The sequence below is a fragment of the Cavia porcellus genome, unplaced genomic scaffold (genome assembly GCF_034190915.1).
Source record: "Cavia porcellus strain 051 isolate PalLab524CR breed Dunkin Hartley unplaced genomic scaffold, mCavPor4.1 scaffold_1, whole genome shotgun sequence".
Lineage (NCBI taxonomy): Eukaryota > Metazoa > Chordata > Mammalia > Rodentia > Caviidae > Cavia > Cavia porcellus.
In genome coordinates this window covers 32,940,489-32,954,249 of record NW_026947484.1, presented here as the reverse complement: position 1 = coordinate 32,954,249, position 13,761 = coordinate 32,940,489, and the positions used below count along the sequence as shown (strand labels likewise).

The following is a 13,761-nucleotide window of genomic DNA, read 5'->3' as shown; positions in this document are numbered from 1 at the left end:
GTAGTTTGTGAATGTCAAGATGCCATAAAAGTGTTAAGTGTGGTGGTGCTGATGACTGTGGTGGTGTGGTGGAAATGGTTAGTATTTAGAATTACATTAGGAATTTTTGCCTGTGACTACTCTTTCTGCATTTAAATTAACACTATGTTTTTCTGGCCTAGAACAAAGTCATTGATTTTATGTTTTGTAATTTAAGCCTGATTTGAAAACTGAGAAACCAGTATTCTTTAAATTTAAACTATAATAAATCAGTCCTTTGTGAAGGGGAAGGGATGATAATCATTAAAGCATGTGGAAGAATGTCATCGAGTTGTTAGAAACCGTGATGAGGAGGTGGTGTCCCTTGGAGGCATTATTCCATCTTTGCTGTAGGCTCTCTTTGGCCTTTGGCTTTGGACTGTTTGTTTACAGGGTTATTGTTTTAGTTCCCTCCCCCAGCAATGGGTTACTGTGTTGTTCCAGGGGAATCTGAGATTTCACCAACTCTTACTGACATCACATAATTCTAGAGTTTTTAATTTTGAATTTTTAAATCCACAAATGCCTGCAATGTTTTCATCTTTGAAGTATTTGATTTCAAAGAAACTGTTCATACTGTTTATCTCTGGAGTATAAATTGTTAGGGCAGAGAGAAAGACACAGACAGAGAAAGAGAGGGAGAGAAAGAGAGGGAGGGAGGGGAGAAACTAAGCAGTAGATTAGCATTAATTTTAAAATAGGAATTCGGAAAACAATTAAATCTCATAAAATACATTACCTGGGTTACTTTTGTGCATTTTCCTCAGTTCTAAAGCTATGTCTTCACAGACACAGTAGGAACTTCGCTATCCCTTAAGTCTTTTACTAATCTTCATATTGATGATATCTGTGAGATATAGTTTTCAAATATCACTCCTGGCCTTCTGCACCAATTTAATATTAAAACCACTTTTGTAAACTTCACTATTTGTTCTGATCCTCATCAGAGCTGAAGTTTTCAGATGAGGAAATAGTGAGACGTTAAGGCTGAGACATGAAGACTATTGAAATAATTAAGTCAGGACCGAACATTAGGGAGCAGGGAGAACCAGTGGCCAGAACCCCGAACCCCGAGTCCCATACTACAGTATGTTATGTGTAACTCTACATTTTGCCTTGTATCTTGTTACATGCAAATTATTCCTTAGAAATGATCACTAAAATTTTAAAAACTGAAGTTAGTTGGAATATGCAAACATTATAAGCAGAATCTTCTGCTTTATTGAGAAGTGCAACCTGGTCCTCTCTCCTTCACATCCTTATTCTATAATTCATTGAAACCCAGATTTATAAAATGCAGCCATAAAAACACTGGGCATTACAAATTTGAAAATGATGCCCCATGTTATGTTCTTTCAGATTTATTTTTAGAAACTAGCTATTCATTTTGAATGGTGAATAAAGGCCTACGATAGAAATACAGGCTGATTTAGAGATTAACTGACTGCAGAAGTGAGCGGAGGGATTCACTTACATGTTGCCGAAAATGAAATGAAATGTCAGGATAAAGAATCATCTTCTCTACCCAGAAAGAGGCCATTATGTCTCCAAGTATAGCCCACGTAAAGCAGATATTGATTAACTTAATCATGACATCTTTTTCAAATATCCATGAGTAAGCTTTCATTGTAAAAACAATTCCTTTCACTCCATCTCATATTGGAGATACCTGAAGCATATTGTTTGTGATGTCACAGCAAATAAGAATAAGATTGAAATAGTGTAGGTTTTTAATAACTTTGTTTTCTAGTTCCATATTTATTTTTTCATGTTTCTGCGAGTAAAATAATAGATTTCACTGTCTAAAACTGATGGCTGTATACAGGATTAAACTATGCTTTTAGTTTGGATTCTTAACTGAGGATGTTTGCAGAAGATTGTGCCAAAAACAATAGAGTTTTTGTGTTGAATTTTGCCATGATATAAATTACATGTGTGGTTTAGAAATATTTTAAGAGAGAACAATTTTTCACGTGTTCAATATTTCTTACTTAACAAACCATTTAGACATGTCCCTGTGGTCATTTTATTACAGATAGCATTATGTCAAAGAAATTTTGTTTTCCTTTTCTGATTCCCTTTCAGAAATGCGAATTTTTTCTTCTCTTTTCTGATTTCTAATAGTGTCTTTGTTTTGTAAACTCTCTAGAAAGTCTGAGGGTGGCTCCAAACACGTGTTAGTTTATCAGAAGAAATACGGAAATGTGTTAGTTGCATGATTGAGAGCTGTATCTCTCCCCAAGGTGTGCATTGAGCTGGATGAAAAATGCACCTTTGGGTTCAAGTGGAGAACTTAGACAGGGCTGTTTGTATTTGGAAAAGAAGACTCTCAACAGAATTAGATCATAGTGGGGTTTAATTTATGACCATTTGTTTTTCTGATTCTCTCTTACTCCATCATTAGTCTTACCAATCATCCGGTAATGGGAAGGGCAAGAGCATTAAAGTTTCATTAAGAACAACTCTCCTTTCTAGCAACCACTGACAGAAAACTACAGGCATATATTTTCTATAAAATTCCAGGATATGTGACAAGATTCTGTGGTAAAAAGAGTATCTTTCATTGGCAGTGTGCGCACAGGCTCCCTGGAGCGTGTGTGTTGGGGAAGGGGGTGTGGAAGAGGGCAGAGAGGAGGGGGGCAGGGGTTCAGACACTTTCTTAAATAAACTTCAGGCAAAACTTTCCAGTCAAGCACCACCCACGTGGATGGAAATGAGCTACAAGGAGCTTTAGATTCTTGGTGGGTCCATTCAATTCACACATTCCAAGAGTATTCATGGGGCATCTGCCATATGCCAGGTCCTATATTACTAAGAATCAGCATCGCTTCTGCCTTAATGGGGATTCCAGTCTAGTGGGCCAGGCTGATAACAAATCATGTGTTATCCAGAGAACTGAATCACTCCAACTGTGACGATGCTTCAAAGACACCTGGCATGATGTGAGAACCCTCACAAAGGATGCTCATCTGGACGGGCAATGGAGCAGGGTGAGCATGTAGGAAAGGTCTCTTCCAGAAACTGGATAGACTGAGGATCAAGGATGAGGATCACCAGGCTAAGGTGAAGAGGGCGGGTGAACTAAACAGGGAGGATTGGATGTGTGGCTGTCTTGAAGCAGGAGACTGGGGAACCTGAGAGAAGATAAAGAATGAGTTTAGCTGCTATGTGGAAAACCAGAAGGAAGGCTGGGAAGCGGAAGACCAGGCTGCAGAGTTTACCTGGGCCAGGATAGTTTAGATGTATAATTTGAAGGCACTCCACTCCCCTTAAGTGATTTTATTGAAGGGTATGTTGAACAAACATATTACGTAAGTGGAACGAAATGGATATGGGAAAACTTCCTATATAGAAGCAGAGAGGTAGAATATCATGAAGTAGATTTCATTCAAAGACTTCCCCTTGATCATCTGCCGATCTCCACATCAAAGCCTCTCAGTGTGCTCTTGTCTTGATTTTCCAACCTTCAGAATTTTGTTTGGGAGCCTGGTTTGTTAGTTTTCCTTGGAGTCAGAGCCTTTTTCGAGGCAGAGAACAAATAAAGCACACTGAAACAGAAAAATTCCACTGGGTTCCTAAGGAAATGTTAAGTACTTCCTTCATTTTGCAAGATCATATTCACAGACTTACTTAACATTCAGAAGGTATCATTAAATATGAATATATAGATATACATAATTATATATTATATCATATACATACGAAATGTATATGAAACATGTACTTTTATGTTCATGTTACACATTTTATCATTTTAGCCAAGTGGCTAAGACCTTCAAAATTATTTCACAACACTTTAAAGAACAGATAGCTTGGGGGGAGAAAAGGAATTTTCATGGCTATTTTCTGAATGGCTACATTTAGATGTGGAGCTTTTAACAAGACTTTGATTTCATTCCAAAGCCCAGAGCCCTGCAAGGATAGGATCTTGGGAATACTCCACGTTCCATAAAGAATGCTTATCAATTAAACCATCTCATTTTAGTTTAGTGACCTTTTGTAGAGTGAGGAGCTAGCATTTCCCCAAATTATCTCAGATGAAGAAAAAACAAACACTATAATAGATTCTTCTGATAGCTGTAAACTGGAAACAACTGTACTTTTTAATTAAGCTTCATTAGCAGATATTTTCACTGAGGAAAAAACAGCATGATACCACGACATGGGGTGTGTGTGTGGAGGGGGTGTTTTTGTGAAAGTTTGTGAACAAAACAATGAAAAAGAGCCAAGATTAGAAAGAATGAAAAGTTTATGCCGAAAGCTGTGTCTAGGTCTAGCTGACTTGGACCCGTTAAAACTAACAATCTCTAAAATGCAAATTTCTTCTCTAAGAAAAGAAAGAAGGAAAGCGGCAGGTCACTCCTTCTGAGCTGCCTCCTTCTTCAGTTCCCAGAAAGAAACTATGATTGCAACACACCACATGGATTTCATGGCCACCACTGCCAGCTGTGGGGAGGCAGTGATGGGCTGCTGTTATTTGCCTTGTGTTTGTGACCAGGTACTTACCCAGGGTGTGTATACATCCTTTGTCATTCGCCCAGGAAGCCTTCGATCCCTGCTTGTTGCCGTCTTTATGAAGGAGAGCTGAAGCGTTTATTAAACACCCATGTTGTGCGGGCCTGGAATGTACCCTACGATATGCTCAGCCCTTGCCCGTCAGAGGTTCTGAAGAAATCTTATAAAGAGAACAATGCCTGTTTCCACTAACTCCTCTCAGAGATTCATACACAAACAATCTGATGCCAGAACCCATGCTCTTAGTTATTGTACTATACCTCTTCAGATGCGTGGATACACAGACCTTTCTAACAAACCCTGCTACCCTCTTTCTGGTACCTCTTTGAGGGGAATGTCTTCTTAAAGGTGCCAGACCCTCATCACAAAGTCTTTCTTTCTTCAGAATGTGTCCACAGCTTCTTATCCACCCATCCAGTGACACAGTCCTCTGTGTGGTCTGCTTCTTTTGACCGCATGTGTATCAGATTTGTCCATGTCACCACTGTCAGAACTATACATGATATTATATTACAGTTTTGGGTTGACCAATTCAGAGTACCCTCAGATCAACTTTGTGATCTGAACATACGTCTTTCTGAACGTAGCCAATGGCTATACAAAGAGGAATTGTTGCAGGGTTTGTTGAGGAAAACGATGGAAAGAAAGAAGAGAGAGTGTATGTTGCTACCTCAAAACATTGGCATGTTTAAATCTTTATGGTCCATTTAAAAGCCTGGATTATGTGAACTAAAGTCAAGGCTCTCTCCTCTTAAACATATCCATTTACCTAAATTAAGAGTTTAACATTCACTATGCTTAAATGTAATCATGAGGATTTGGTGCAGTGCAAAAGCCTGTGATGATTATTTTAATATCGACTCCTTTCTCTGTCATCCCAGCTCTCCCTCCCGACCCGTGCCACCAGCTATCCCATGAGCAAACCTCTGGCATCTTCACTTGGAAGGTGGCCCAGCTGGCCCCTCTTCAGGCTGCCCCATGGACATATTTCTCACAGAAGAACCATCATGAATATCCAGATGAGGATCCCTCCAGCACTCTTACCCATCCTCCATTTGGTGTCTTATTAAATCAGCGTCTTATTAAACCACACAACATTCTGAAATCAAGACACGCAGGGTGATTCAGGAGAAAAGAAAACTTTTTCAAATTTATGACTAGAGGGGATTTTCTGCACTTTTGTCATGAACCTGTTTGTACTGTCTCTTGCTTGCAGCCTTGAGGAAGTGAAGGGCAGGGTCGCAACTTCCTTCTCCCCATCAGCTATGGATACTGATGTGCCACAGAGGCTATGGAATGAACAAGGAAATCCTTTTGATAATCCCCCCAAATCATGAGTCCTCCTAAGACTACCCCACTTGATGTGGTACCAAGAGAAACTAACGGATGACTTAATTCCAGGGAGAAAAGAAAAGAAAGTTGAACTGACAGAGGAGAGAAGATTCTAAGATGAGGCTTGAATACACATATTGAGACTGACTTCCCTTACATGAAAAGCCCCTCAACTGTACTCTGCTCGGCTTTGCCTTTTGTAGAGCAGCAGGCTTCCTGCCCAGTCTCCCTCACCACTCCCAGTCCTCACTAGCTAACAAATGCTGTTCCCCCATCTTCCAGAACCCCCTCCTTCTGCACGTCTCTTTGTGGAATGTCTTCTTAAAGATGCCAGACCCTAATCACAAAGGCCTGTGAGGTGGGCATGGTTCTCTGTTTATCAAGCTAGGAGCCAGCTGGCCAGCCATTCCGCAGGGCATCAGAGCCCAGGCCAGGGAAGGTAAAAGGGAGGCATATTTGGCCTCTGTGCGTATGAATTCTTCAAGTGCTGTTCCCTTAGGTTGTTAATGCTGCCTTTATTTGTTGGCTACATGATTTGGCTTCGATGGTTAAATTAGTTACAAACATGTACTGTGCTGAGTGTTAACTGTTTTGAGTCCTAGATCATACTTTTGATGACTTGGTGCCCTGGTGAATTTTCAGAGGTTATTGAACATCATAGCTGCCAATATTTTGGGCTCTTTTATTAGTGTGTCTTGCTAAGTCATGAAGAGTCTTTCAATAATATGTTCTGTCAAAGAAACTCATTGATTTCCCTGAAGAGGGGCTGGTGAACAAGTCTCCGCAGCTTTGCACTCCCACAAAAGATGGAAAAGTGACCAAAACAGCCAGAGAAGTCTAGAAGAGAATATGGTGTTAATTCTCAGTTCTGGTAGTACTTACTATTCAGCTATGTCTTCTATCTCAATTTTTTCATTTGTAAATAAAATCTTAACTTTAGCCTGATTGTGTCTGAAAGCGAATTAAGTGATCAAAATGTACTCAACGAGCTGGGCATATTGGTACATACCTGCAGTTCCATCTGCTCAGGAGGCTGAGGCAGAAGGAGTGCAAATTTCAGGCCAGCCTGAACAATTTAGCAAGAGCCTGGCTCAAAATAAAATTTAAAAAGGGCTGACAATGTAGGTCAATAGTACAGTGCTTGCTGGGGATTTAGTTCAGCGGCATAAGCGCCTGCCTTGCAAGCAGGCAGTCGTGAGTTCGATCCCTGGTACCGATAAAAACGAAAAAGACAAAAAAAAAATAGTACAGTGCTTACCCAGCATGCATGAGGCCCTAAGTATAATCCTTAGTACCACAAAAAAGAAGTATATTTCAAATTGCTGTCACAAAACAAAGCCAACATATGTAGTATTCATTTTACTATTTCAGGATACTCAGCTCTAACTTAATTGTAAAGTGAATATTTTATGAGGAAACATCTGAAAATACTTAGAGAAAAGATTTGTAGAGGAAAAAGTAATATTTGCTATAAACAAATATTTTAAAGGAACTGTTTTTATTTTTAAGTAAGGACAAAAGACTACTACAATAATGATTTTTCTAAAACCCTGATAAATTATGCTGAGAATAGTGATAGCTGCTTGCCCTTTCATTTGAGCACGGATTAGGAGAAAAACAGTTTAAGCTTATGGATAAGCAAGGTCAGTTAGACTTAGGGAAGTTTCCTGATTGGTAATATTTGGAATGAATTATGCATGTTGTATATTTTAATGACTATATTTTTCATTAATATGAATATTCATTTACATAATTTAGGTCTGATCTTTCTTGCTTGACTTAGGCTAAGTGATATTCTGAGTTCACTCCTAGTGTTGTGATTGGGAGATTTTTTAATTTTCTAGCACTTAAAAGTCTTATCTTGGTCTGAAAGTTGCTTTCAGATTTAGAATCAAGGTATGGTCCTGAAAAACAAGTGTACATATCTCTAATTATGTTGGTTGGTATGTGACAGTCCCAGAGATCCTCAAAACCTTGGCCTCTTCACTTTTAAATAACAGAAACTTGAATCTCTTTGGACTCCTTCAAAACTATATCCCTTTGTAAATTAGAGACTTTCTGTAAGTGAAGTAACTCAATTGCTCTGGAATGTTACTGGCTTAAATATACAGAAAATGTTTATTCCATTTAACAACACATAGTGAGTGTCTTACTATTTTCTTGCTACAGTTTTTAAAATAAAAATAAAAGTAAAATGACATGCTAGGGAGTGTGATTTTCATGACAGACAGCTAGTGATTCAGCTAATACATGGTGACTTGAAATTAGACTTGAATTGTCTTAGCACCCTAAATAACCAATAAGTGACTAAGCTTATAGAAGAAAGAAGCTAGATATGTCTTAAAGGATTTTGATAGTGAAATCCCAGGAAAAGTTCTTTATCCATACTGCATGTTTCTTCCTGCATTGTGTTTGGGCCTCCCTTTTGCATGGATCATGTTGTACTGGGATGACTGATTAGACACATACTGGTAACCCCCTCTCTGAATCATGCACCTTCATACACAACTCTAGCTCCCAAGTAGGACTAGCCTCCAGTAAATGTTTTTTGGTTGGATAAATGATAAAAGAATGATGAATGAGAAGCAATATGACATAAGGTACAGGAGCGTAGGCTTGAGTGTCAGAAGATCCTGGGCTCCAATCCAGTCTCCACCTCTTACAAGCAGTATTATGTTGTACAGCTGTTTTCTTATCTGTAAAATATTGTCATGTGCCGAACTTGTAGGATTTATTTTATTTATTTATGTCAAATATTATATATTTTGCATATAATATTGTTCCTGGCAATAAATAACATCAATAATAGCATTAATTATCACAATAATAGTATTGTGGTTTAAATCTAAAATATCCCCCCAGAGGTTTGATCTGTTTGGAAGTAGAGCTTTGGGAAGGCAACTGAGAAATAGGAGATGTGGGTTACTGGGAGCATGATCTGGAAAGATACATTCTTGTGTCCAGCTGCCCCCTTTTCTTTCTGCTTCCTGGCAGCCATGGGTTACGTAGCTTTCTTCCCCATTCCCTTCCACCATGTCCTGGTTGGTAACTAGCCAAGCATGGACTAAACCTATTAGGAATTGTGAGCCAAATAAACTTCTGTTTAAATTGTGGGTTAGGGTATTTTGTTTCAGCAAAGGAAAAGTGACTAATAGAGACTGTTATGAAAGATAATACAAATATCACAGCATATGTACTATGTCATATCACCTAGACCAAAGAACCTCACAGCTATGCATTCTTGTTTTGGGACTGAGAGGTTTAAAGGAGGGGCTGAAGTGTTAACAGAAGTGCCTTCACGTCAATAGCCTTAATGAAGCAAAGACCTGCTTCCATTAACAAAAGCTTTAAAATGTTTCTCAGCATATCCAGAGACTTGTAGGGCCAGTGGTTAAGATGAATTGTAGCAGAGCTGGGGATGTAATGCACGCTAGAGCACTTTCATAGCATGCATGAGGCCTTGGATTTGATCTTAAACATATGTGAATACCAACATACATACACACATACATATATACATAAAAATAAAGTATCTTAGAATATCAGTTATCCAGCCCAGGGATCCAAAGAGGATGAATCATAACCTAGGTTTAAGGAATGGTTCTCAGACCTTGGCATCCATCAGAAAATTTAAAAAACGTACTTAAACAAATTGCTAAGTTCCTTCCCCAAATTCAGTTAAGTCTGGGGTTGAACTCTAATTTTTATTTCTCATAAGCAATAGAATTGATGATGGTGGACAAAAGCCACACTTTGAGAACCACTGAATCCATAGACCATTGGGATATATATATTGGGACTCCATAGCAATACTGTGTGTGAGAAATTTTTCACTAAGGTGAATTGCCTAGTAACTCATGTCAAAATTAGAATGCCTTAGTTTTAGCCTTAGTGTTTAAAGCCCTACACTGCCTTTTGGTAGTTTACAAACTTATTAGTAGATAAAATGTTCTCATTATTCTTAAGGTTGTTTTCATTTACTTTTACTAGTACATTTGTAGTATGTAATGATTACATTTCTCATTTTTAAGTTTTTATAAACCCAAGAAAACCTATAGCCACCCTCCCCAGAAAAGCCCATATTCACAGCAGCATTGCTTACAGTTTCAAGAGGTACCAGGATGCCTCCACCATAAACCCACCCCACCGGCACTTAGAAATTATCAGGAAAAAAACGTGTAATCCTTGAAGCAAAGTCTTGGGTTTACTTGTCTGAAACAAAATTATCTCCTTACATTTAACCTATCAGTTAACTCATTTTAAAATACGAGTGATAATAATTCTTGCCTCGGGGCTGGGGATTTAGCTCAGCAGCATAAGCGCCTGCCTTGCAAGCAGGCAGTCATGAGTTCGATCCTGGTACCAATAAAAAAAAAATAATTCTTGCCTCAAATCTGTAAAGAATAATTTATACAACGTGTATGCATTTACACTTGGCAGTATCTGGCACAAAAATCATAAATATTTGATGTTATTAAAATTGTTAGCCTCAACTGTGCTCTGAATTGGGAAGGTGCTTGGAATATCTGGGTAATTATGAATTAACCAGTGTGAATACAGTATGGATTGAAGGTAGGAGTGTAGCACATGAGACTAACAAGATAAATTGGAAGCTTATTGTGAGAAAGAAACCACAGGCCAAGTGGAGTGCTTTGCAGCAGGACAGTAGGGAAGATTTTTTAGTAGGAAGATACCAGAAGCGAAGTGTTTTATGAAAGGAGAGCCAGGTGCCTTTGTGAAAATAGGCTCTAGAGGGCAGGAAGGAAGCAAGCAAGACCTGGCAAAGGTAATGGGAACTTGAACCGAAGCCAGAGAGGTGAGGTAGCTAGGAGGGGATGATCAGAAGAGATGCTGGAGAGGCTGGCTCCCTTAAAAGTGGTTGGCGAGAGGTAGCGCAGAAAACAGATAAGCTGAGGGGGCGCTCCTTGGCCCACCTCACCCAGCTTCAGGTGCTGGCAAAAAAAAGCAGACTGTGGAGCTAGGAAAGAGATTGACCGTGGGCTCAGAAGCCAAGTGGTAAGGGAGACCCTGTGGTCAACTCATGACAACTTTTTTCTTCCCTAGAATGCTCACAGAGGTAGCAGCTGGCCATGTGTTTGCCTGTGCGGAACACCAAAATGACTAGTTCCCAGAAATGGGTCCTCAGCCGGGCAACTTTTAAAATCACTTTCAGAAACCTTCCCAAGGGATTCTGATCTGGGAACTGAGATAGGACATGGGGCCCAGACATCTTTATATGTGATGCCGTCGGGTGATTCTGATGCATAGCTGGATCTGGGAAATACTGTGGGATCTTACTAGAAAATGAATTAAAAAATCTCAGGTTTGACACCTACTTGTGTTTGTGAAACTTTGCTGGCTTGGAGAACTTAGGTTTTGGTTGTAAACAGTGTCTCAAACTCAGTGACTTCCCTGGGTGTCTTAGTTTACCTTCCATTCTCAATTTTGATCCTCAGCAAATATATCAGGAAATGGGAAAGGATGAATGCTTGATGTGGTCCCCTGAACTCAGGGTGACAGTGTGCATGTAAATCATAATACTCACACCTGTCCTTAATAGAAAGAGAGAGATAAGTCAGCTGTGTTACAGAGCTACCATGACAGAATCATTTTACCGGATGCTTTGCACTCTTTGAAACAGGTTACATAACACTACTACCCATTTTCTGCTAGGCTTGTACAACACTCATGGCACATTTACTTCTATTGGCACTTTTATTCTTGAAAATACTGATTCAGTCACCGGTAAGCTAGGTGTTAAAAACTTCCCTCCCTTGACTGTACTCTGCAAGATTCAGTGATTCATCCATGATCAGAGCCAGTGTTGAATTTGCCATCCTCCAAAGCTCAGTTCTGCCTCTGTACCATAATGGAAAAGGGCAACATAAAGGCATTTTTCTCTCCTTGTAAAAGAAAAAAATGGGGGGAGGGGGAATTATTTAAACACACCTCACTCATGCTGCAATCACTGCATTGTTTTTCCTGTAGAAACACCCTGTTGGTTTGTAAATCCCTTTAAACCTCCTCAGCACCTGTATGGCCCAGATCCAAGAATTATTACTGAATCCCTTGCTTTTTATATTTAGCCTCATAGGAGTTTTTGTGATGGTAACTGACTGTGGGTTCAGCTGAAGATTTCAGAGCTTCCAGAAATTTTCTTATTTTATAGAAGCTAGAAACATGTAGTGCTCAGATTTGAATTTCATTTATTTGTTGGTTGGTTGGTTGGCTTATTTACATATAACAGAGTATGCTTGCCACTCTTTAATTCTGCGGGATAAATAGTGCGGTAGCATAACCCTGTGCTGTTTGTCTGTGACAGTGCACCTGAAACACCAAAAGAGAGAGCAGGAGAAGGATGAGGTGGGGGTCAGAGTCAGCGCCATGTAATACGTGATATGATTTCTCTTTAGGGCAAGAACTGAGGCTGCAAACGTAATGAGAACTTCCCAGAAAATTCATTTTAACAAAGCATAATGTGAGCTTGCTGGGCACAAAAATACTCTGAAGGAAAGTGACTCCCACATAAGACCTAAGACCTAATTAAATACTTTGATGTCAGAAAGCAGAGGAGAGAGGGGTGGAAAATCAAATCAGACCAATGTGAAGGGCCTAAATTCAAATATTCAAATAGAGCAAATCTCTCTCTCTCCTCTCTCTCTCTCTCTCTCTCTCTCTCTCTCTCTCTCTCTCTCTCTCTCTTTCCTTTTGCCATGAAGAGTAAGATTCAGGAACAATGAGTTGCAAATTCTTCAGCCAATTAGTCCAGTAACTCACTGCTGTTCATAATGCACAGAATGTCACAGGCTGTTTTGCAGCCGCCCCAAGTTGGTTTGTTAATAACAGGAAGCTAGCACTTCTCAGTACAGTGGATCAGCTACACGTGAAAATAAATGCAAAAAACCTGGAGGGGAATAGCAGCAGACCGAGAGTAGCCTTGATTTAATTTAACATTTGGGGGTCCACACACAAATGAGCATTTTAGTAGGCTTCATGGTGGAAGTTGCTGTCATTTGTAAAATATTCTGGCCAATTAGCTAATAGTGTGCTTGGATTTCTCCTGTTTTGATACAGTAATACTAAGTACATTGTGAAGCCCAATTATACAAATCATCCCCATATGCCATACCAGTCTTTCTTTATGAACTGTGTTTATAAATCCTGTGTGAGGAAATGTGTACTTCAGCAATTTAGACCATGTGTAAAAACATAGCCAATGGGATTGTCAAGAAAACAAGTTCCAGCCTAGGAAATCCTAATGTGTTCCGCTGGAATAACAGGAGGGTGCCGGGGAGTGCAGGGCTCTGCTTAAATACGTATAGCTTTATAGTGTTTAACCAATTTAGGGACTTCCATTTCCTTTTCGGTTATTTTATTCTTCTTCTTCTTCTTTTTTTTTTTTTTTTTAGGATCCAACCTTAGAGTTCTTGAGAAAATTTGGGATTGGTCTTCTCTCGGGGACAATGGCCTCAGTCATTAATATCCCTTTTGATGTTGCCAAAAGTCGGATCCAAGGGCCTCAGCCAGTTCCTGGAGAAATCAAGTACAGAACCTGTTTTAAAACAATGGCAACAGTCTATCAGGAAGAAGGGTAACACATTCTTACTTTCATAAATGTACAAGGCTCAAATAGTGTTAAGACTATATTGTACTTCTAGTTTGATGACAACCAGTAAGCCCTCCTAAATTGGGTGTGTCTAAGGAGCTCCCGGAATATAGAACAAATTTTGCAAGGGGACACAATAATGAGATGTTGACAAAATGTTCCTGTACCATCAAGATCGTGCTCTGAGGCACGATCATGCAACTCACTGCATGTTTGCCTTAGAACACTAAGATGAAATTTTTACTTGTCAGTTTACATAATATGCTATTATGTACTGTAAGTCCTACTGG

General features: G+C 39.4%; 1 protein-coding gene across 2 annotated transcripts in view; it reads left to right on the top strand.

The window, feature by feature from the left end:
- Slc25a21 (solute carrier family 25 member 21) overlaps window positions 1-13,761 on the top strand; it is a 464,613-nt gene that overhangs the window by 446,522 nt on the left and 4,330 nt on the right. For both annotated transcript variants that reach the window (XM_063230688.1, NM_001278766.1), the window contains one exon: window positions 13,275-13,456. In XM_063230688.1, coding sequence (XP_063086758.1) covers window positions 13,275-13,456 — 182 coding nt within the window. The remainder of the gene's footprint in view (window positions 1-13,274; window positions 13,457-13,761) is intronic.